The 23330-nt window shown below is 39.0% G+C and overlaps 1 protein-coding gene across 2 annotated transcripts in view; it reads left to right on the top strand.

Moving 5' to 3' along the window:
• The window catches only part of Mid1 (midline 1), a 354689-nt gene that overhangs the window by 224598 nt on the left and 106761 nt on the right, over positions 1-23330 (top strand). Inside the window, exons 1-2 of one of the 2 annotated variants that reach the window (XM_027946503.2) lie at positions 9189-9275; positions 20042-20754. In XM_027946503.2, the coding sequence (XP_027802304.1) occupies positions 20095-20754 (660 nt within the window). In that variant the 5' untranslated portion in view covers positions 9189-9275; positions 20042-20094. Of the gene's footprint in view, positions 1-9188; positions 9276-20041; positions 20755-23330 lie in introns of those variants that run through there. The other variant, XM_071606505.1, reaches the window with a different exon arrangement.

Here is a 23330-nt window from a genome sequence, read left to right as displayed (position 1 = left end):
ATTTTCCCCTCCCCCTTTTCTTTTCCTTCACCTCTTCCCTAACCCTTAATGCCCTGCTTCTTTTCTATTCTTTTCTTTTCTGTTTTTATGAGATCCCCTTGTTTTTGCTCCTTTTTCTCTCCAGCTTCCACATATGAGAGAAAACATTTGACCCTTGGCTTTCTGAGTCTGGCTTATTTCACTTAGCATGATGTTCTCCGATTTCATGCATTTACCAGGAAATGACACAATTTCATTCTTCTTTATGGCTTGGTAAAACTCTATTGTATATGTACACCACAATGTCTTTTACCCATTGATCTGAAGGAAACATTTTGATAATACAAGAAAAAAATTTCAGAGTTTAGCCTGCCATAAGAGTATGTTTTAAAATTCATTAAGAGTTTCATAATAGTCTTTAGCAGATTTGTTCTAAGAGATTACAAAATTTTTAACATACTCTTTTTGTAGAAGTATTCAATCTCCAAAGAAGCAACTTTAATCTTGATTTTTAGGCTGAAACATCTTTGGGTTGGGTCTCAGAAGTAGTTTCAGAAGACTGCTTGTTCATAAACCCCTCAATACACAAACCTCATCTGCTTTACTATTTTCCCACAAACCTCATCTGCTTCACTGTAGAGGAGCACATACCCTCGACCCAGTCTTCCCAACCCTTCCCTTGGCCTCTGCTTAGCTACAATATCACCTGTGTTCTCCCCCAGAATTGCCTCTGTGGTCATCTTTCTTTTAGCCCATTCTTAAAGACGTGGGCTCTAAAAATCATGATTGAACTTCTATGGAAATTTTACCTAACTGGTGAATTCTTTTGAGATACTTTTTGATGTTGTCATTGTCAGCAGAACACCAACTGAGGCTGTCAGGTGACTTATCCTTCCAGTCTCAACTCATCTTTGGTACTTACACTTATTCATCCACCCCAGTACTATTCCCCTACTTCCTGCCTTTTTCTTCCTGAAATTTCCTCTCCTAGTAAGGCAAAAGCAAGTTAGAAAGAAAAGACAAAACTAATGACTCTACCATTGTCTCAATTCATTTTCTTCCTATCCTTTTCTGTAACCTTAATTGCACATCCGTGGTCATTTCAACTTTGGTTTAATATCCTAAGATCAAACATTTAGACATTAAAGTAATTCTCAGTTCCATATGCTGTGGTTTGAATGTATCAAAATTCATGTGTTGGAAACTTAATCCCTAGTGCAGTGGTGTTGGCAGGTGGGACCTCTCGGGGGGCACGAATGGATCAATGTTGCTATAAAAAGGTTTTGCATAAGTGGGTTTTCCCTCTTATGTTCTTCTACCATGTAAGGACATAGTGTTCCTCCCTTCCAGAAGACAGCCTTCTGGGCGCCATCTTGGAACCAGAGAAATAGGACTTTTACCTGTAGGCACCTTAATTTTGGACTTCCCAGCTTCCAGAACATAAGAAAGAAATTTCTATTCTTTATACCTTATCCAGTCTCAGATTTTCTATTACAGCAGCACAAAATGGACCAAGAAACAATAGTTCCTGCTTTTTGGCCACCAAATCTTCACAGCTCTTCCCTCTCAAATTTCGTTGCTGAAATATATAAAGAGGTTGCTATTTTTCAGGAATTCATCACATTGCCTTTTCAGATAAGAAATAATAAAAGTCATATTTTAATGCCTGTGAGAAAGAAATCTGTCCTTTAGGATATCTGAAACTAAATATTTAATAACTTGAGAATTTAAATCATAGCTCTTTGCTCAATTGCTAGAAAATTTTATACTGAAATTAAGAAGTTCTTTCCTTATTTATTGGCAGGGAAAAAAGCCAAACTGTTAAGAGCACCATGCAAATATGAAGAAAATCTTTGCTAAAATAGACAACACCCAGCCATCTACCTTCTTTCATGACATCCTTTTTATTTCTTTTATATTACATATGGGTTTTTGAAATTATTATTGTTTTTACACATTTATTTTTTCATCCCTTCATTAAAATGGAAACTCTTTAAGAATAAGCATTTAGTTTCCTATCTGCCAGCACATTCTTGGTGCTCAGAGAAGCTCCTGGCACATACTAAGACCTAAAATATAACCTGTAGAATGAGAGAATAGTGAAGGAGATGACTTTCTATATTTTACTATAAAAGAAGTAGTTCTAAAATTTTCAGAATGCTTAAAGAAAGCTAAATTGATGTACATGCAAGATATCTAATGCCATAAAAGTAACAAAAACAACTTACTCATCCAAACTCTTAAAACTACTTTAGGATCAAAGTAAAGAGCTGAAGATTCAGACCAGACCCAGGTTGATTTGGGCCTATGATGGAAATTGATAGGTGCTCTTATTTATTGGGCAAAGTCTGTGCATGGGACCACCTTGCTCTCTTGCAGTTTTTTTCTGGAGTTTCCTCTGATGCTAGGGGTGAGAGGGATGAGGAGCTTGGACTTGGGGGTAAAGAACACCTCATCACTTTCTTGAAAGCTCCTATGAAACTCTACCTCTACCATAGCTACTAGAAAGCCACCTCACTGGTGACCTGATTTCTAGTTACTATCATTGTTGTAATCCCCAGGAGGAGGCAGAAATTGTGTATATTTCAAAATAATTCTCTGTGGTTCATTCATTCATTCATTTCTTCTTTCGTTCCATCCTTCGTCTCTCTCACTCTTTCACTCTCTGCCATATCCCTAGCCCTTTTTTTGTTTTTATTTTAAGACAGAGCTTTGCTAAGTTGTTTAGGGCCTCACTAATTTGCTGAAGCTGGCTTGAACTTGTGATCCTCCTGCCTCAGCTCCTGAGTTGCTGGGATTACAGGCATGCACCACCATACCCAGCTGGATCTGTCGTTTCTGTACCTCTTGTGAGCTGAGATGCTGACAGCCTTTTTTCTAGACTGTTTTTTAAGGGTGTTTTTATAGCAGACAGGCTAGATATAATGTGTCCTTCCAAGGTTGTGGAGGTTTGCTTAGTCCACAACACAAGATTCAGATTTTCCAAGCTTGGGATTGCTCAACTGTGATGCAATCCCCTGCAACATGCACCTGGGACTCTACATGGTTCTTGGGTGATCAGATGAACCAACGAGATCATGAATCACATACCACTTGTGCCCTGAGTAAGAACATTCTTTATCTTTGTTAAAGGAGTCTGGTGTCTTCTGCCAACATCCATGTAATTGGTGGATTAACTGGTTAGCTTGCAAATAGAAAAAAATCTGAAGCTCTTCTCTGTTCTTGATAGTCTTATAAGCTCCATCTATGTCAGGGTTTCTTATTTCCTGCAAAATAAAAAATTGTGGTGACAAATGCATTAGGTAAAAGAAGACCTTCTTTGGGGAGCAGAGAAGTGAAGCCTGAATATCATGGTGGGAAGTTGTAGCAGAAATATATGTAGCAGAAATAGAAATAGTGGTAGCTGGAAATAGATGAAACTGCTTATGTGAAGACAATTATTAGACAATTGTTAATGTGAAGAATAGAAATGGTATGTACTATTTCTTCATATAAGACACTCCATGAATGTTACTGAGCAAACAAATGAATTGATATCTTTTCTGCTTTCAAAAATCATTTGCAGAGGATTCCAATAAAAATACAGATAATGAATTTATTCAATGAACAGAAAGAGGTGATTCAGGACAAGAGGAGAAGAAGGACGTGAGAATGACAATTTTGTCAGGCACTTTTAAAACTTTGCCTCACTTACTCCTCAAAAGACACTTTGAGATCACTCTCATTGTCCACATTTTAGATAAGGAAACTACATATAAGATATGAAGAGTATCTGTGAGCAGGAGATATGTAGAGTATCAGGCTCCTATCACCTTTACAAGGAAATGGCAGAGCCAGGGGTTGAACTCAGGTTTATCTAGACGCAAGGTATACATTTCTTTATATGACACCTCATTGACGGTGTTGGCCCAAAAGTAGACTAAGGACACTTGGGCCCCTGAGTTTAGGGCTTAGCCACATGTTTCTGACACCACACTATGGAGAAAGCTAAATGAAATTCATTAGCAGAGAACTTGAAATAGTCCATTAGTCATCTGACAACAGAAAAGACAGAATGAGAAAGGGAAAACAGAATAGTAGTTGAATAGTAGTAGAAGAAGAAAAAAGATGGACCTTTTTGATGCAGTACAAGATGCTATTTACTTTTTGGAAATTCCTTTATCTTAGAGCCTTCAATGATAACAAAATAATAAAATAATATGTATTAAGGGTCCACCAAACTATACAAAGTCAGATGAGGTCTTATTAAATGAATCATGACACTATCAGGTTTCACAGAATTTTCATCTGAAGAAAACTGTAAGACAATGCACTGTGACTTGCAAAACCAGTGTACTTTATTAATGTTAACAACTTAGTTTGTTATGATTTGTTTCCCAATATAATACCAATTGCATAGTTTCCCTGGGGATTTAAAATATTTTTTTGGTACTGAGGATCAAACCCAAGGGTGCTCTACCACTGAGCTCCATCCCCAGCCCTTTTAATTTTTATTTTGAGAGAATCTTGCTATATGCTCAGGCTGGCTTTGAACCTGTGATCATCCTGCCTCAGCTTCCTGAGTCTCTGGGATTGTAGTCATATGTGTCACCATGCCCACATCCCTGAGGATTTTTGAAAACTCTATTTAAAGATTGTATTTAAAGTGTAAGTTAGATTATGTGGTCAATGGAAAGGGTTTTCTTGTTTTACTTTTTGTAGATTCAGTTTCCTTAGGATTGCCTACCGTTAGCTCAGTTATTTAGTATAACCAACATTTTATTTTAGATCAGGCAAAATAGAGATACAGAAATTTCAAGAAGTTGATCGAGGGTTGAAAAGGTAGTGATTTAATGTATTTGAAAGCAGTTTTAATTTTGCATTAGTTTCAATTGTGTGCCTTTGTTCGTGTATGTGTGTCTCTCTGTGTGTATGTGAGTGATAATTTTATTGCCCCATGTGAAGATCTGTACTGCAATTTTTGTGCTACGTGGAAAAACTACCCTTCATCCATTAGCATTTAAATGTGGCAAAAGTATTTTTGTGAATTTTCTCCTGAGAAGCCTCTTGCCTTTGTTCTGTACAGATGCTCAGTATGCTTCTTTCATGTGGTGCCTTACAATAACAATTCAGAACAAAAGAATTGCTCCTCTTTTGGTTGCCTTAAAAAAGAAAAAAAAAAAAAAAGACTTACATCCCCCCACTGTAGAGCTTCAGTGACCACGGGAAGTGTTTAAAGCATGTTCTCCATAATAGTTAACCAGGAATTGTGAAGAAAGGTTAGTTTTCTTTATTTTTTAAGATCACGAAGTAGCTTCAGGCTATTGTGAGCATGAGTTTTTTTTTTTTTTTTTTTGTGTGTGTGTGTGTGTGTGTGTGTATAGCTAACTTTGAAGTTGAAAGGGAAAAGTGATTTTCTTTGAGAGAATTTCCCAATCTGCTCCTACAATAGGAATCAGTTGCTCTGTAACATCGTCATTACCCCCAGAGTCACAAGACAGGAGTATGTGTTATTGTTGAATTTAAGCTTTCCAGTGTTCAGAGAATAATGTCACAGTGAACATCATCAGCAAATAGTTATCAATGCATTTTGCTTCTGGTGAATAAATGGGAAGGGAGAGTATGTCCTTCTCTGCCTTCTAGGGGAGTGTTGTGTGAATGAAGTAGAAAAAAGTTTCCCTAAGTGGTGAGTGTTTTTTTCCAGGGCACAATCTACTTGTTGCAAAATCCCACTGGACCAGTATATCTTTCAAATAATATAGATTTCCTGGGCTGGGTCTGTAGCTCAGTGGCAGAGCGCTTGCCTAGTATGTGTGAGGCACTGGGTTCCATCCTTAGCCCTGCATACAAATAAAATAAAGGCATGCTGTCCATACATAACTACCAAAATTTTTTTGAATAATATAGATTTCTTATATCATTTTGCTCATTTCTATGTAGACTTTTGAAATATGAGTAGGCAATTGATTTTTTAAATAAATACAAATTATCTAATGCTTCTGTTCTCATATAGAGAATGGGATGTTCCTTTAGTACAGGAGGACTGCTCAAACTGAGGGATTTGTGAAGAGTGAATGTTATAAAGTCCCAAGTAATTGTGAAAAGGCATATATATATATATATATATATATATATATATATATATATATATGAGTGTTTGTCATTCTGTACATGTAAGTATTTATATGTGCCTATGATACCAATTCCATTGTAAACATGTAGGAATTTTTTTGGGGGGGCACTGGAGATTGCACCCAGGGGTGCTCAGCCATTGGGCCACATCCCCAGCCTTTTTTATTTTATTTTTTTTATTTTGAGATAGGGTCTCTCTAAGTTGCTTGGGGCCTCATTAAGTTGCTGAGGCTGGCTTTGAACTTGCAGTCTTACTGCCTCAGCCTCCTGAGCTGCTGGGATTACAAGTGTGCACTTATGTGCCTATTTAAACATGTAGGATTTTATATAGACTTAGGAAGGATTCTGTGAATGTGTATAAAAAACTATAAGCACTCAGGGAAGGCAGTGTATGTGCTTTTCATCTGTGGGTGGTTTCAAAGGAATTAGCAGCTTCCATTTCTGTGACTACCACACTGTTAGTCTGCTCCCTTGGAGTGCTGAATTAGATTTCTGCCAGGAGACTAAGTGTGACATGTTCTCTCTCTTGTCCTTCTCTCTCTGGTCTGCTATCACTGCCTTTAGAACCAAATTCTTGCATGACAGCCAGTATAGCATAGATCTGGAAAACATCAGTCATTATCAATATAATGTAAAATAGGTCCCATTTGTATTTAAAATTGGATGCTTTATTTTTAAAAATAAATAATAAAAGAAATGAAATGCCTGACACCTTTTGATGTTTGGAAATTTTGTATCAAAGATGTCAGATTATGTTCTTTAAAAGATTAAAATAATTATTGTTTTACTTTTGAGATATAGTGTTTGTTTCTTGATGTTTCAACTTGGGATGCTCTGGCTAACTTTCCATTATAATATGAAAATATGAACATGTTAAGCCAGTCTAGAAATTTTTATAGTGTCTTTCTTCTTTGGAGGTATGGGGGGAGTGCTATTGGGGATCAAACCCAGGCCTGATGCATGCTAGCTAAGCACTCTACCACTGAGCTACATCCCCAACCTGATACTTTCAATGTTGTTTTAAAGAGGCAGTTTTTTTAAAAAAAAAGTCTTGATGAAAAGTACTTTAAAATTCTATTTTATGATATATGTATGTATATGCATGTCTTTTCCCTAGATAATAAGAACTTCTTAAGGAAGTCGTCCAAATGTGAAATTGAGTAATCCTTGTATTGTTAAAAGTCATGATTTGGAGAGACATAAGCTGAGAAAATGTATGTTTGAATTTTTATGTCCTGACATGTGAAGCACACTTTGGTTTACCATGAAGTGTTGCAATGGCAGAAAAGTAAGCACTACAATGTGCAAAATGGGCAACACAAGGAAACAGCAGTTCTTGCCTCCTGCTTCCCCTTAATCACGACAGTCCCTTAAACACCTTCGTGGTGCCCAAATGTCTAGAGTATAAATTGAGTTGTGCAGATATTTTTTTTACACTTTCCTGATGATTTACTTTAGCTGCAGTTTCTTGTCTTGCATGGTGATAAGCAACATCCTTCAAAGAACTGCAGTGCAGTACAAAAGAAACTACTTCCCTTTCTTTCTTCACATAATCAAATTTTAAGTGATTATTTTTCATTCTCAATATACCCTTCCTTTTTCATTCTGGAGAATAAAATCAAGATTTTGGACTCATTACAGTTTATTTTTTATAGAATTCTTTTTAAAATATTTATTCTTTAGTCATAGATAGATACGATATCTTTATTTTATTTTTATGTGGTGCTAAGGATCAAACCCAGTGCCTCATGCATGCTAGGTATGTGCTCTACCTCTGAGCCACAACCCCAGCCCCCACAGTTTATTTTAAACACATGTACACACACACACACACACACACACACACGTTTGTTTCTTTGTCTCACTATGTCCTGGCTGGCCCCAAACTCCTAAACTGAAGTGATCCTCCTGCCTCAGCCTCCCTAGTGGCTGGGAGTACAGATATATTAGTTGTATACACAGTTGGTTTTCCGTATATGTGGGTTCTGCATTTGCAAATTCAACCAAACTTGAATAAAAAATATGTGAAAAAAAATTTCATCTGTATTGCATCCTTACAGATTTTTTTCTTGTCATTTTTCTCTAAACAATACAGTATGGCAACAACTTATATACATTTATATTGTTTTAGGTATCATAAGTAATTGGGAGATGATTTGAAGTATACAAGAGGATGTAATGAAGGTTATAGGAAAGTACTGTGCTGTTTTATGTAAGGAACTTGAGCAACCGCAGACTTTGGTATCCTAGGGGAGTGTTCTGGAATTAATCTCAAGTGAATACCAGAAGAAGGCTGTATACACAGAGCATGCATATACATGTGATCTGTGTGCATAATATATGTAATATGTTTATGATAAAGTTAAAACTTGTTTGTGTATATACATGTTTCATATGCATATATCTTTTCAATTATTTATCAGGATGATCCATTGCAATTTAACCCTCTGTTTCTGGAAGAAAAAAGATGATTTTGGTTTATTGGTTCTGTACAGGAGATTGTTCTCCTGGATCTAAGTTGGAAAACTTCTTTTAGAAGTTATTCTTTAATTCAGAAGGTAAAGGCACAAAATAATGAGTATATTATTTTTAAAACAAACAAAGCAGTATCCAGAGCATAATGTGATAATGTGCTCAGCAGGATGCCAAAAGAACCCCAATGCAAGGGCATGCGAGTTTCCCACTTCAGGAGCTAGGCAGGACCGCTCCCGTTGGCTGCATGGAGAGCTGGAATCCAGCCTTCCACTGCAGGACCACGTCCAGTTGGCCGGGCCGCTTCTGATTTCTGTAAGCAGAGAGAGTACAGAACCCAGTGCCAAGTCATCATTATTTTGGACCAAGCAGTGGGTGTTGACCTGACCTGAGCTGCCTTTTTACTTGGTTTCAGTTGAGCATCGAGTGGGCGAGGGGATAGGGCAAGTACGGCGGGGGCCGTGGAAAAGGCAGTCGATTCTTCAACTCGGGCAACCCTGGCGGAGTGGATGAGGTGGAGCTGGCCTTCCTGGAATTGTTGGGCCGATTTTCCTGTTGTGTTTCACTGTCGACGCTCTCACAGACACACAGGACTGTTCCAGCACTGCCTGCCACCCACCATCTGGTCTCGGTGGCCTGTCTGTCATTTCGTGGGTCCCCATCCTCTGCCTACGGCGATGTTTCTTCAAAAAGAACTAGTGTGCAGTCCATTGGTGGGTATTCAAGGGGATCTGTTTGTCAGAATCTCGAGAGGTGCTCAAAGAACTATTAAGGACCAGTGTACTAGTTCCTGTTTTTAGCCTGTTTATCAGTCTGTCAAAGGAACGAATGGCACTTCTAAGCCTGTCGGGGGGGTTTCTTCGCTATTCAGACAGAGGGGGATAGGGCAGTGGTTCCTGGAGGAATTGGGATTGCTCTTTTTCATTGCCATTTGTGTCTTTTGCTTGTCTGCTTGTATAAATGAGCCTCCATGAGGAGTATTTAAGCATCCTGTTAAGTAAATTTGGAAGACTAGGTTTCAATTAAAATAACCAGACTGTGTGACCCAGCTCCCATTTCCCCTTGATTTTGATCATTAAAGCCTTCATATCCCCATAGACATCTGCCATGCTTCGAAGTGATTCTTTCTCAGGAATGTTCATTCATTATTAATCAGGTTGCATGGTCAGGCGAGTGTGTGATTATTTTAAAGAATGTCCTAGAGATCCAATTACTAAAAATGAACGTGTTACAGGCAGATGTGGAAGTAGAGAAAAAGGTTTGGTTAACAATTTAATTTGATTTGCATGAATTCCACCAGGTGGGTGTTTAGTGAAATTAAAAGTCTTCCTAGTCTCATGTCAGGTATCAGGCAAAATGATTTTAATTTCACCACTCTTTAGAATAAAGAAGAAATGGCAAGTTATTCAAAATATCTATTGTACTAATTAATTGTTTTAAAACTAGAGGCTAGCATCTCAATGCTTATCTGCTTGTCATTTTTTTTCAGTCAGTCTTTGGTCCCCTGTAATTTCGTTGGCAGAAATTCTTAGTTGTCTCTTACCAATTAAACAAATGAATTTGGGTGTGCTGGAAGTCAGAGCTTACCCTCTGTGATGTTTCAGAGTAACATTAGTTACTTGTAGAATGTTACTGGATCACCTTTTTTTTCACCTGTTCCTACTCAGTGTATTATTTATGTTGTTGCTTTAAGGTCCACTTTGCAATTATATTGCTCTCTGGCATAATTTAGGGTAAAAAACAGCCTGTATTATGGTATCAATTTCCAGTTAAGTTCAATTGAGTTTCCTCCTCTCTTTCCATCACTTCATACGTAGCCCTGTTTTATTGGACCTTTATTGACTCACCTGCTTCTCAAATCAGCCAGGATACTGATCAGTAAAGTAGCATTTGGGTAATGTGTTTATTCAGTGGTTTTTGTAACTTGAGGTTAAATTCTAAACTACATGATTGAATATGCAGATGCCAAGCACTTGTATTATGTTATTTTAAATATTCTATCTTGGATATAGTTGTCAGTTTTTATTGATTATAATAACTTCTGCATTGAGAAATTGTGCTTATATGAGATGAGAGCAAGTTCCTTCCAAGTTCAGTCTCAACCTCACTGACTCAAGTTGGTTTCAAGCCTTGCCCAGTTAGGTGGTCCCTAGTCCTCTGACAGTGTGTATTTCTGCTGATCAAAGACAGAAACATCATTCCACAGTCTTTAAAAAATATTCTACCTGTAGCTATCCAGTTAGGATAATCTCATAGCAAAAATCCAAAGACCAATAAGTCAGCTAACTCTGAATTCTTCAGGTAAAGAGGGGACAGAAGATGTGCACAATTATTTGTAATGTTTATTTTCATTATTTTCAATGCTGTTTATTGTTTGCAGAATTTTGGGAAGCTTCCTTTTCTGAAACCATATCTTTTTCACTTGGCGTTACTGTAGTGTTGAAGTGTTTTTGTCATTTCACTTACATTTTGGTAAATTTAATAAGCTTAATTTCCATAATTGGAGGATATTTGGAAAAGAATCTGAGGAAATGCCTTGGGAATCATTGGGGCAGTGGCAGAGAGCAACCTGATATTAACGGTTGATCACAGGCCACCCAGGGTTGGTACCCAAGATTATTCCTTGGTCTAGTGCCACGTTAACTTCCCTGACTGGGAAGGATTTCAGAGTTGTGCTGTAAGGGTAGCATGCTGGCTCTTTTTCATATACTATAAATTAGAAAACAGTTATGTTTCTTGGACTATGCAGACATGAATGGATGATGTAATGATGATGACCTAGCTCTTTGTTCTAATGGGTAACTGATCACACAGAATGTTTGGGGTCTGGAGATTTCTAATTTTTGACCTGGTCCTTTTTTTGGGGGGGGGGGTGCTAGGGATTGAACCCTGGGGCACTTAGCCACTGAGCCACATCTCCAGCCTTATTTTGTATTTTATTTAGAGACAGGGTCTCATTAAGTTGCTTAGCACCTCACTTTTGCTGAGGCTGGCTTTGAACTCATGATCCTCCTGTCTCAGTCCCTGAGCTGCTGGGATTACAGGTGTACACCACTGCACCCATCCTTGACTTGGTTCTTGAGCATATGGGTGAATCTTCCCATACCCTTGGCATCTGAACCTAAAAGCTTGCCCAATGAATTTAGCCATGAATTGAATCTGCACTGCATGATGTATGCACAGAGATTCTAGACATTTCTTCAAGGTACATGCTATCTTGATTGTATCATAGTAGATGTCGTGAGAGACTATAAAGAGTAAAGTTGGTGGCAAGGGTTGTGACAGTGCAGACTGGGGCTTAATTGTTTTGTCTGCATTGACCTGCCAGGTTAAAGTAGTATTTGTGCCTTTGACTTCAAAGGAAGGAGCAAAAAAGATGAGTACAACAGCCATGAACCCCTTTAACTTCCTTGTGTCCTTGGCTTCTAACACTAATCCACAAGTGTGTCCATCCTGAGTTACCCTCCTCCCTTCCCAAGACCAAACCCTGCAGCTGGGAAAGCCCCTATATCCTTCCTCTTGCACCAGGAATTTTCCCTCTTGCTGTTTTCTCCCATATCCTGTACCTTGGGCAAAATAAACCTTGCTCTTTGGAAAATATTCTCCTCCTGTGATGAGTGCTACTGTTCAGCATAAAGATACCTCAGGATAAAGATACTTGGACCCCTGAGTGAGAAAGGAAGGAATCATCTGCTCAGGCAACTCTTTAGCCAGATCTCCATCTCTGTTGATTAATTTCCCTTAACCCCACGAGGCATGAACCTTAAGAGGTTTTCCCATGGGATTATCAAGGGTGACTCATTTGACTCAAGCCACATACTCAATGTTTGGCCTAAAATTGAGATAATAGATGTTACCTACATAGGAGATTTATGTTTGTGTGTCTGCTTGTGCCTGAGCACATACATGTTCATAGTGAGTCTGACTATATAGAAAGAAGGAGATGAATTATATATCTTTAAACCTGGGTCATATTACTGACTGTTCTGGTGAGTACTTGGAAATAATATTTTAAACTAAATATTTTAGTTGTTTTGTGAATAGGATAATTATATTGCTGTGTGGTTTTCAGCTTAAAGGGTTACTTTGCAACCTTTAAATGTAAACATTTAAGACACGTCACACTATTTAGAACTGTCTTTTTAAAACAATTCTTCTTTGTTTAATATGAACTTGCCAAGTACAATAGTGGCCAGGACTTGTTGGGCCTCTGGGAGGTTCCATTTGCATCTTTAAAAATCAGCAGAAATTGAAAAAAAACAACAAAAGAACAAACATCAAATAAAAAAAATTTCACATAGGAACATCATTTGTTCTAGGAAGAAAAGCAAAGGCAATTGCTGCTAGGGACCGCAAATGGTCTCATTTACTGGGTCTCTGTTTAGGAAGTGAGTGAGAATAGACTTGGAGGTGTGGTTTGAGAGAAACTTGGGCCAGACTTTGAAAAAGGAAATAAGATGTCAGAACTCAGACGTCGGGCAACAGGGAACTGCTCTGTGTTTTGGACCATTGAGGGAAGTTACAGGAAAAAGCCGTGATGCCTGAAGCATGTTCCAAAGATTAAACTGGAGCTACACATTGTGGCCCAGGCCTGTTATCCCCGTGACTCCAGCAGCTGAGGCAGGAGGATTGAAAGTTCGAGGCCAGCCTGGGAAACGTAATGAGACCCTGTCTCAAAATAGAGTGAAAAGGGTGGGTATGATGCTCAGTGGCTGCCCCCCAACCCCCCCCCCCCCAACTCCCATGAAGATTAAACTGAGGGAGGAAATATTGGCAATAAGGAATCAAATTAGCAAGTCGCCCCCGCCCATGATAGCCTAAGAATGCTACAAAGAGGGTCTGGATCAATATAGAGGAAGAGGGAACAAAGAGAAGGAAACCAATGCAAAGAGCTATGAAGACCTGACATCTCCGAGTCTTGGCCAATGATTTGGATTTTTGGAAGGGAGAGTGTATGAGTTTTCTATTGATGCTATAGCAAGTTACCACACAGTTGAGGGCTTCAAGGAACACAGATTTATTGTCTTCCATTTCTAGAGGTTTGAAGTCTAACGCAGATCTGTGGGCTAGACATAAAGGTATCTGCAGGGTTTCATTCCTCCCCGGAGTCATAGGGTAGAATCTATTTTCTTTTTCTAGCTTCTAGAGTTTGTGTGCACTTCTTGGCTTATGGTCCCTTCTTCCATGTGTGAGGCAGCCATGGCTGGAATAGCCTTCTTCACATCATATCACTCTGGCTCTGACTCTTTTGCCTCCCACTTCCACCAAAAAAAATTGAATCCAGGGGTGCTTTGCTACTGAGCCACATTCCCAGTCATTTTTATTTTTTATTATGGGACAGAGTCTCACTAAGTTGCTTAGGCTGACCTGCAACTTGCAGTACTCTTGCCATAGCCTCCCAAATTTCTCGGTTTCCTTTTATTTAAGGAGCCTTATGATTCCACTGGGTCCAATTGGAGAATCCAGAATACTTGGATCTCAAAGTCAGATGCTTAGTTGCCTAATTATATCTGCAACATTAATTTCCCTTTGCACCTGTAGACTAAAATATCAACAGGTTCTGAAGTATAGCTTATGGATATCTTTGGGATCATTATTCTCCTCCCTCAGAGACACAGGCTCTCTTTGCATTTTTTTTGAAGGAATGATCGACCATTAGAAAACACCTAGGCTTTCACGTACAGTAGAACGAAGTCAGAAACAGTTAAAGAAAGAAAAACCAGAAAAAGCTAATTTCAGTGTTACACAGAATGAGAGAAGGAGAGAAATGGGGAAGGAGGAAGAGTGAAAATATTCACATCATTTTTTTCTCATCAAAACATACATTTATTACTTTCCTACTTTACTTATTTATTTTTTTGTTACTGAAGAGTTAACCCAGAGACACTTTACCTCTACCTACATCCCCAACACTTTTTTATTTTGAGACAGGATCTCACTAAGTTGTTTAGGGCCTTGAACCTGTGATGCTCCTGTGTCAGCCTCTGGAGTTGCTGGGATTATCAGTGTGCACACTGCACTTTCCTATTTTAAAGAGGTGCTTTCTTGAATCCGTAAGAAAGTATCTTGAAAAGATGTCCAGCATTTAGTATGTCCCAGGATGCAGGGCTTCACTGTAACTTGCCATTAAAGAGTGTCCTGCTTAGGCATGCAATCAGAATGAATGCTAGAGGGATTGTAGGGAACATCTGTTGGCCCTCACCCATGGACACTCAGGCACCTAATAAGTACCATGCTGAATGCCCTAGATTTTTCTGGCCACTTGCCTAACTTACCCACTACTGTGCTGTGGTTTAGATCTCCTAGTTGTGGGTGAGCTGTGAATTGTTGCCATTCCCAGTTTGTTTCAAGGGGTTCTCATGATTAACTACATCCTCCTCTGAATGAAGACTGCTCAGCCCATTCACAAAAATGTTAAGCTATAGAATATCCTGACAACAATATGCACGTGTGATTTCCTTCCATTGTAGTGAAGGCTAAAAAGTTTTTCTTTTCTGGCATGGAAATTGAACTCTAAGGGATAAGAGAATATGAAAGAAATATAACATTTTGCACAAAATCTCCATTCACCACCACTATCTGCTTGGTGAACCTCTGTTCTCTTTTAAAACCTACATCATGTGTTGCCTTCTTCCAGAAGCCTCCCCATGTCCCCTTCTCCTCTAATATATTATAAAATTTTTCTAGCTGTCTTTGGTATTCATCTTCTGTTACGCTACACAATAATTTAAAAGAACATTTTCTCCACCCTAATAAACCATAAGACCACAGAAGGAGGAGTCAAGTGTCACCAGTGCTTGTCTGGGACCAAGCACATAGAAAGACTTAAATATTTTGTGAAAGAATGAATGATATTTTGATTTCTCCAAAGGATATTTATAAGTAAGCTAGAAAATACTAATTGTTTGGAGGCGGAATTGCATGCATACAAGTAAGATAGATACATTGAGTAACTTAGTAAAAATGATATCTCTGTTATAGCAAAATGTGGATAAAAGTATAAAATGGGATCCAGTATAGGTGTCAAGTCAAAACCCCTTCCTTTCTGGCAGAATGTAGGTGAAGATTTAGAAAATTGGCTGAAACTCACTTACCACATAGGTATTTTGTTATTATTTAATATAGTTAGCCATTTACAGTGTACACACAGGCCCAAAGCACCAGGCCAAGCACTATGGCAATAAATGAAAAAGATCTCCATCTAAACAGCTGCTATTAAAACATTCTTATGTGACTTGCCCCAAGCACTCGCTCAACTCACATCGTTTCCATTGATGCAAAGTGAAATCTATTGTAGATTATTTCCTGTTAGTACTGGAAATGTGTTTGTGCTTGTCGAAATCTGGCTCTACTGTCATTGCCACGGTTGCCCACACAGCATTTTGTTCATGCCTCTTGAGGGTGATTTTCATTTTATATTCTGGCTTTCTATATGTGTCTCTGTCTTCTAAAATAAGATCTGTAGAAAATTCCATCTCATTACCTGTAAATGCAGTTGTGTGGGAACACAGCCACACTCACACCATTATGTGTTGAATATGATTGCTGTTGCATTACAATTAGTGGAATCAAGGAATTGCAGCAGAGATCCTACAGCCCACAAAGCCAGAAATGTTTACTGTACTGCCCTTTATAGAAAAAGCTTGCTGACATCTGTTCTAATGTATTGAGAGATCCTTAAAGGAAAGAGTTATGTTTCATTCTTTTTGGTTTCAACTCAAACATCAGTAGTACATTTAATGGAATTAATGTACTGATGATTTAATGAATGTTTGAGTGCTCATTGGGCTGGACACAGTTCTAGGTGCTGAGGGTACCTCACCCAAAGAGCAAATTTCTGTTCTCGTAGAGTCTCTGTTCTAATGCTGATAACAATGGGGAGAGACAGAGCAGTGAACAACAAGTAATAGAATGAATGTGTCAGCAATAAATGTCATAGAGAAAAGCAAAATGAGATGGGGGAGAAGGATTGCCCAGTGGGCAGGTGATCATGGTGGTAGTAGAGGAATTAGGTTTATGTGAAAAGACCATGTGGGGGTAAGCAAAAGATGGGGAATGTTTGGCATGTTTGAGGACTCACCAGGAGGCCATGTGCCCACAGCAAAGCAAGCAAGAGGTAGTGTGGGAGAAAATGAGCTCGCTGTCTGAATTGGTTTTCTGTAGCTGGTTTTATCCTGGTGAATTTCTCTCTGAGGTGGGAAGCCTCTGGTGAAGGAGAAGCAGGATCTGACACGTTTTAACAAGGTCTGTGGCTTCAGAATGGAGGATAGATTATAAGGGGAAGTGTAAGTGTGAGCAGAAGCTAGGAGACAAGTTAGAAAATTCTTGCCATCTTGGAGATGGCACTGGGTTGGCCATGATAATGGTGGTGGTGATTACAACTCCAGATTCTGGCTTCTCAAGCCAGCTATTGAATGAGTGCATAAAATGCTGGCATTTCCTTTAGGGTACACACTGCACCTGCTTCTGGAAATTCTTATGACACCACTCTGGGATGGAATCCTAGCATTTGTACTAAAAATACAATTATCATGCTGTATTTGTTTCTGTGCTGGACTTATTTCATTGTTTCACTCAACATAATGTCCCCCAACTCCATCCATGTTGCTGCAGATGATAGTGAAGTAGGACAGAAGAGGATGGATATCCAAGGAATTTTCAGGAAGCAGGTTTATTGACTATAGGGTTCAGAGGTAGCTCTCACCTAAGAATTCTTCCTCTGAACAAAGATTTTGGAAAATTTTTTGAACTTTATACCCACTGAGGTTGGGCTTGGAGGTTCACATGACACATGATCTCTGTTCCATCCCCTAGACTACACTTAGGTTTCATGAGTTTTTACCAAGAAAACAGAGATAATATCTTTTTGTACAACAAGCTTACAAACTAACTCTGTCACGTCTTTTGTGTGCAAACCTGGCATTTACAAGAAAGAGGAAACTACCAACCACAATAACCTCTGCAGATATCTTGCTGATATGACCAGAGGAGAAGCTTAATTATGGCAAAATTCTTTGGAGTGGGGGTACCCAGTCTACTTCAATAGGATTCATTCTTTTTCCCCCTTTTTGTGGCTGAATAATATTCCATCATGTCTATGAGCCACATTTCTTTATCCACTCAGCTTACGGGCACTTATGCTGATTTTATATCTTGGCTATTATGAATAGTGCTGCAATGAACATAGGGGTGAAAATGTTTTCTTGACCTACTGATTTCATTTCCTTTGAATACCTAGTAGTGGGATTGCTGGGTCATATGGTAGGTCTACTTTCAGGGTTTTTTTTTGAAAAAACTTCATACTGCTTTTCCATGTATCAAATGATAATGCTGTACCCATAAATAGGTACAAACAGTGTATGTTAATTAAAAATAAAAATTAAATGAAAAAATTAACAGCACAGTTACCATAGCTCTCTAGACATAATCTGATACTCCCCCTTCTGTGGAGATACATCAGTAGGTGTTCTTGTCTTTACCTGAGAACAAAGCAGAGCAAAAGGTTACATTTTCCCCTGCAATTTCTATGCTTCTTATAGGAAGGGAGAAGAAATTTGATTTGAAGATAATTCTTTTTCCATGATTAACTAAAATAATATTTAATAGGTAAAAACAAAATAACAATGTAAAAAAAAACCTTTCAATTTCCTATGAGCCATCTATAGGAGAGTTGGCTGGGATGAAGTAGAATGATTAAGTTTGTTACAACAATAGTCTTATGGTTTCTATTGCAGGCTGTGGAACAATGATTATGTTTTAATATTTCAAATTGTGGGTACTCCTTTATTCTTTCTTATGTAGTAAATATTAGTAAATGGTTGAAAATTTTTTTAAAGCTCCTGGGGTTTTAGGAAACCAGTAGCTTTTTAATTTTTAACAGGTTCAGGACATACTTTCCACTTTTAATGATCATTTACCATTCAGTTGGTAGCAAGATGAGCATCACATGGCATTTTGGACGGATGATGTTTCAGAGAAGGTCAGGGTATTCTAGAAATTGTGAATTTGGTAAATAAGCAGAGGTGTGAATACAAATGATGGATTGTCAGAATCACTAAACATAGCTTTGGACATGAAGCCTCCCCATAAATCTGGTGGGGGGGGGCCCTCCCCTTGCAAGTAATTTGAACTTTCCGACCACTGGGTGAGCTGCACTGTTCTCCCACAGCCTGCAGTGGGCTGCATCTAATATGCCCGCCAGTGCTCCGCAGACCTCTGCTAATGGTCTTGAAAGGGAGAAGGTTCAAAGAGGCTTGGTTCCCAGGCCTGCTAATGAGCATGAGGCCTCTTCACCCTAATGAACCAGGGCTTGTGTGGGATTTTTTGCCCTCCCTTTTTGAAGGCAAGGCAGGCGGGAGCTCACAAAAGCAGCAAGGTCTTTATGGCAAGGGGAGTGTGCAGCTGGGCCACCCCAAGGTGGCCTGGAGGGGAGCAACAAAGCTGACGGAGGTCGTGTCCAGGCCAGCACAGTTATGAGTGTGAGGCGGGACCTCCTGCCAGCTTGGCCTGTTGCTGGCAGCAATGACAAGTCCCGCAGTGGGAGATTTCAGACCAGGAGGGCTACACAGGTCGCTCAACAGCCCTTGCAAGCCTTCTTAAATTGCTTTTTAAGCTGCATTTGTTATCATTGTTAAAACTTATCAAATGAATATGATAACCACCAAAATCCTTGTTCTAATTAGCTAAATTGTTGTTCTAAATATTAACCATTGGTACCAAAGCTCACTGTAGCGGCCAAAACGTCCTCCAGATATTTTTATCTCTCTCTGCCCACCCACGTCCAACTGCACGATTAAACAATAGAATTATTCAGAAAAGTAACAAACACATGCCAAAAATATTGCCTTTGTCACAATCATCTTTGTGGAAGTCAAAGTTTTTCTCACGAATAGATTTAGAAAATGACATCCTGTATTTAAACCAGAATTATTTCTACTGAAATATGTGCATTTGATTTCACCTATGTTCAATGCCCATTTCTGCAGTGACTGCTTCTTTACTATTAGAAAGCCTGGTTTGGTATTGCAGCGTAAAAGTCCTTAAAACACATGTATTGTAATATGTAACTTTATAAATTCAAAGTTATAAATGACTATAGTTTCATAATGAATATTTCTACGTTTTAATTTTCAATCAAGGTTAAAGCCTGGCTGTGACACAATACAATTTTTTCTGATTAAACACAGGTTATGAAAATTACAAGTTTTAATTACTTGCCAGTTTGGAGTGAGGCCTTTTAAGAACCAAACTGAAAAACAAATTGCCACTTTCAGTTACTGGAAATTTGAGCAAACGTTACAATGTCCTCTTCCCCCCATGCCCCCCCAATAGAGAGAGAGAAGAGAAGAGACTTGGAATGTACACACACATTTACCCTTCCATGACCTGTGTTTGGAATTATTCTGAGATGCATTCAAAGCTGACAGCCCCCCATGGCTGACCCCCTCGTGCCTAATCAAATCTTGCGTTCTGTTTCCAGATAGCTGATCAGCTTCCTTGGATTTTGATGACACCAGCGAGCTTTGCCTGAAGATGGAAACACTGGAGTCGGAACTGACCTGCCCTATTTGTCTGGAGCTCTTTGAGGACCCTCTCCTGCTGCCCTGCGCACACAGCCTCTGCTTCAACTGCGCCCACCGCATCTTGGTGTCACACTGTGCCACCAACGAGTCTGTGGAGTCCATCAGCGCCTTCCAGTGCCCCACCTGCCGGCATGTCATCACGCTCAGCCAGCGAGGTCTAGACGGGCTCAAGCGCAACGTCACCCTGCAGAACATCATCGACAGGTTCCAGAAAGCGTCAGTGAGCGGGCCTAATTCCCCCAGTGAGACCCGTCGGGAGCGGGCCTTTGATACCAGCACCATGTCTTCTGCTGAGAAGGTCCTCTGCCAGTTCTGTGACCAGGATCCTGCCCAGGACGCGGTGAAGACCTGTGTCACTTGTGAAGTGTCCTACTGTGATGAGTGCCTGAAAGCCACTCACCCGAACAAGAAGCCCTTTACAGGCCATCGTCTGATTGAGCCAATCCCGGACTCGCACATCCGGGGGCTGATGTGCCTGGAGCACGAGGATGAGAAGGTGAATATGTACTGTGTGACCGATGACCAGTTAATCTGTGCCTTGTGTAAACTGGTTGGGCGGCACCGCGATCATCAGGTGGCAGCTTTGAGTGAGCGCTATGACAAATTGAAGGTTAGTCCGATCCGCCTTAAGCCAACCCCTTTCTGCCAGCAAATGTCATGGAAATAAGAAGTGTATTCACTGCTAGCTACATGGCAGGTGAAGGTTTTCTCTTCACCTTTGTTATCTGATTAGTTTTAGCATGTTTTTGGCAGCCTATAAATGTTACACAATAAGGGTATCTTGTAAAAGTTGACTGCTGCTTGTAATTTTAGCGTTGTCAAGGTGAGGGTGAATTCTAAAAATCTGGATCATTTTCAATCCTTGCAGTTTTTCTGGATCATTTTCAATCTTTGCAGTTCTTGCTAAGAGAGTGCTGCTTTGAGAGACAGTACGCGAGCAAGAACGAGAAAATGAGCGCAAAAAGAATTGGCTGATAGAATCTGGCTGTGGGCATTTGCGGGGCATTTATTTTCTTCACTCATCTGGGAAAACTAATTCACTGTCATTGTACCTATATCTAGTTACTACACAAACAAAAGAATAGAAGAAGGAATGTCTGTAGCAAATGTGGGATTTTAGAGGACACGTGACCTTTTCTTCTTGTCTAAATGATATCCAGCTTATTGGTTAACTAGAGCACTCTGACAAATCTCAGGTTTCATGAAAGAATTCCTTTCCACGTAGGCGCTTTATTCCGCGAAGTTACAGGCAAGACTGTTTGAACTTAACTTTTAATATGAAATTATTACCCTAATTCCAGCTTGGGGGCTAATAATTAATATGACTATATGTCAAATAAAAAAATCACTCTCTAAATATGGCTAGAAAGCACCAGGGAAGAAATAAAAAGCTGTCTCCAGATGTCTGTTCAACTTTAGGCAACCGTGGGGCTAATTATTGAAAACTCAGCTGAGAGAGTTGGAGGGAGAGACTGTGTTCACCAGCTAATTTTAGATCACAAGACACCAATTAAAAGGAAAGGAAGTATAAATTAAAGCTCTCAGTAAATATATACTGAAGTCCTTCCTCTCAGGAAAAACACATACCAAGTGGTTGAGCAAACAAAATGAATCATGTGATCCAAAGAGTATTATCACTTGGAGAACTTCGTCACCTTTAACAAATGGTTCCTATCACTTCTCCTTAGCACTAATGGGTGGTTGTGTTTACTTGGGGCACAGTTTGTGATGGTGGAATTAACAGATCACATCTGGGATTTGACTTGGCTATTTTCTTGACACACTGAGGGAAGATGACAGACTGAAGTGAATCCCTGCTTTTAAATGTCACTTGGGCAACAAAAGCATCACCTGGGCAGTGTGCTTAATTTCAAGTGTCCAAAGAGTGACTGGCACAGATCCATCTTTAAACCATGTACAGGAAGTTAAGTAAAAGGGTTAAGGTGACAAATAAAAGTGGAGAAAGGTACCCGTATTTTTTTAGTGCTTTGCACGGCCGTAGCAGAAAAAAGTACTACCGAAGTCATTAATCGCAAAGGCGACGCATGCATGAATTGTGCTTCTAAAGTTAGTTCTTCAAAAATCGATATGACTGCAATTTTTAAAAGCCAAGGTGATCTTTTGTAACCCCCTTCTTTGTTGTTGGGAGGGGAGGAGGTTCAGGATCATTGAACAGAGATGTTTGATCTTTGTTTTCCTATAGTAAACATCCCAAACCTTTCCCCTCATTTATAAAAAAAAATATGTTCCTTTGATTGGATTAATGCTATCTTTTAATGATTATTTGTTAAAACACTATAATCATAATGATGTTCCATATTCAAACAGACTTGATATTTAAATCTGGTAATCAAGTTCTGATGATTACTTGGGTACTGTCACAGCAGTTATTAGTTATTTACCTAACATCTTTAAATTTATGAAGAGAGACTGTCATACTCTAGTCTTTTTGTGATGAAAATGAAAATCTTCAATCATTGCTTGCCTAATCAAGCCAGTGGGTTATCGGTCCTTGGTGCTATCATAGGGAGGGCCTGACAATTAACAATGTAGTATATTTTATTTTCTAATTACATAAATATGAGCATATAAACAGCATCCAGTGTGCCTAAATACATTTATAGCTATTCAACAAAATGTGCTTATGAGCAATTATTTACAGCCATTCAGCAAAATGTGTTTATGAGCATTTCAACAAATAACGTACTAGCATGGCATGTTTGTTCTGAAACATGCCACTGATGTTAGAATAAAAAAAAACTAGAAGAATATAGGACATTTGGGTGAAATTTTAGTGATCACAGATGTATGAACATATGTACTTCCTTGTTTTGTTTAAAATCTCAGTACAATATAAATGTTGATTTTTGAAGGAAGTAATAGCATACTGAAAGAACCAAAACCAAGGAAGTGTGTTTTTGTTAATTGTGACTTTGGTTTGAAAGAGTAAATGCACTCTGTACACTTTTTCTGTAGTCCTGGGATCTCATAGAAATTTGTGATGATGTGAAAACATAGATGAAGCACAGAGATATTTGAGAATGCTTTCATTGACAAGATGATAGACTGACTTTAGTTATTTGGATGTAAGGACCCAGGTATCTTTGGCTTGAAAATATAGTTGTCCCTCTGTTAAAGTCCACTATACAAAGAGGGGAATCCTGCAATGATTATGAAGAATAATTA

This window comes from Marmota flaviventris, chromosome X (assembly GCF_047511675.1).
Source record: "Marmota flaviventris isolate mMarFla1 chromosome X, mMarFla1.hap1, whole genome shotgun sequence".
In the NCBI taxonomy this organism is placed as follows: Eukaryota; Metazoa; Chordata; class Mammalia; order Rodentia; family Sciuridae; genus Marmota; species Marmota flaviventris.
The sequence above is the reverse complement of the archived record's forward strand: the minus strand, read 5'-3'. Positions and strand labels throughout refer to the sequence as shown.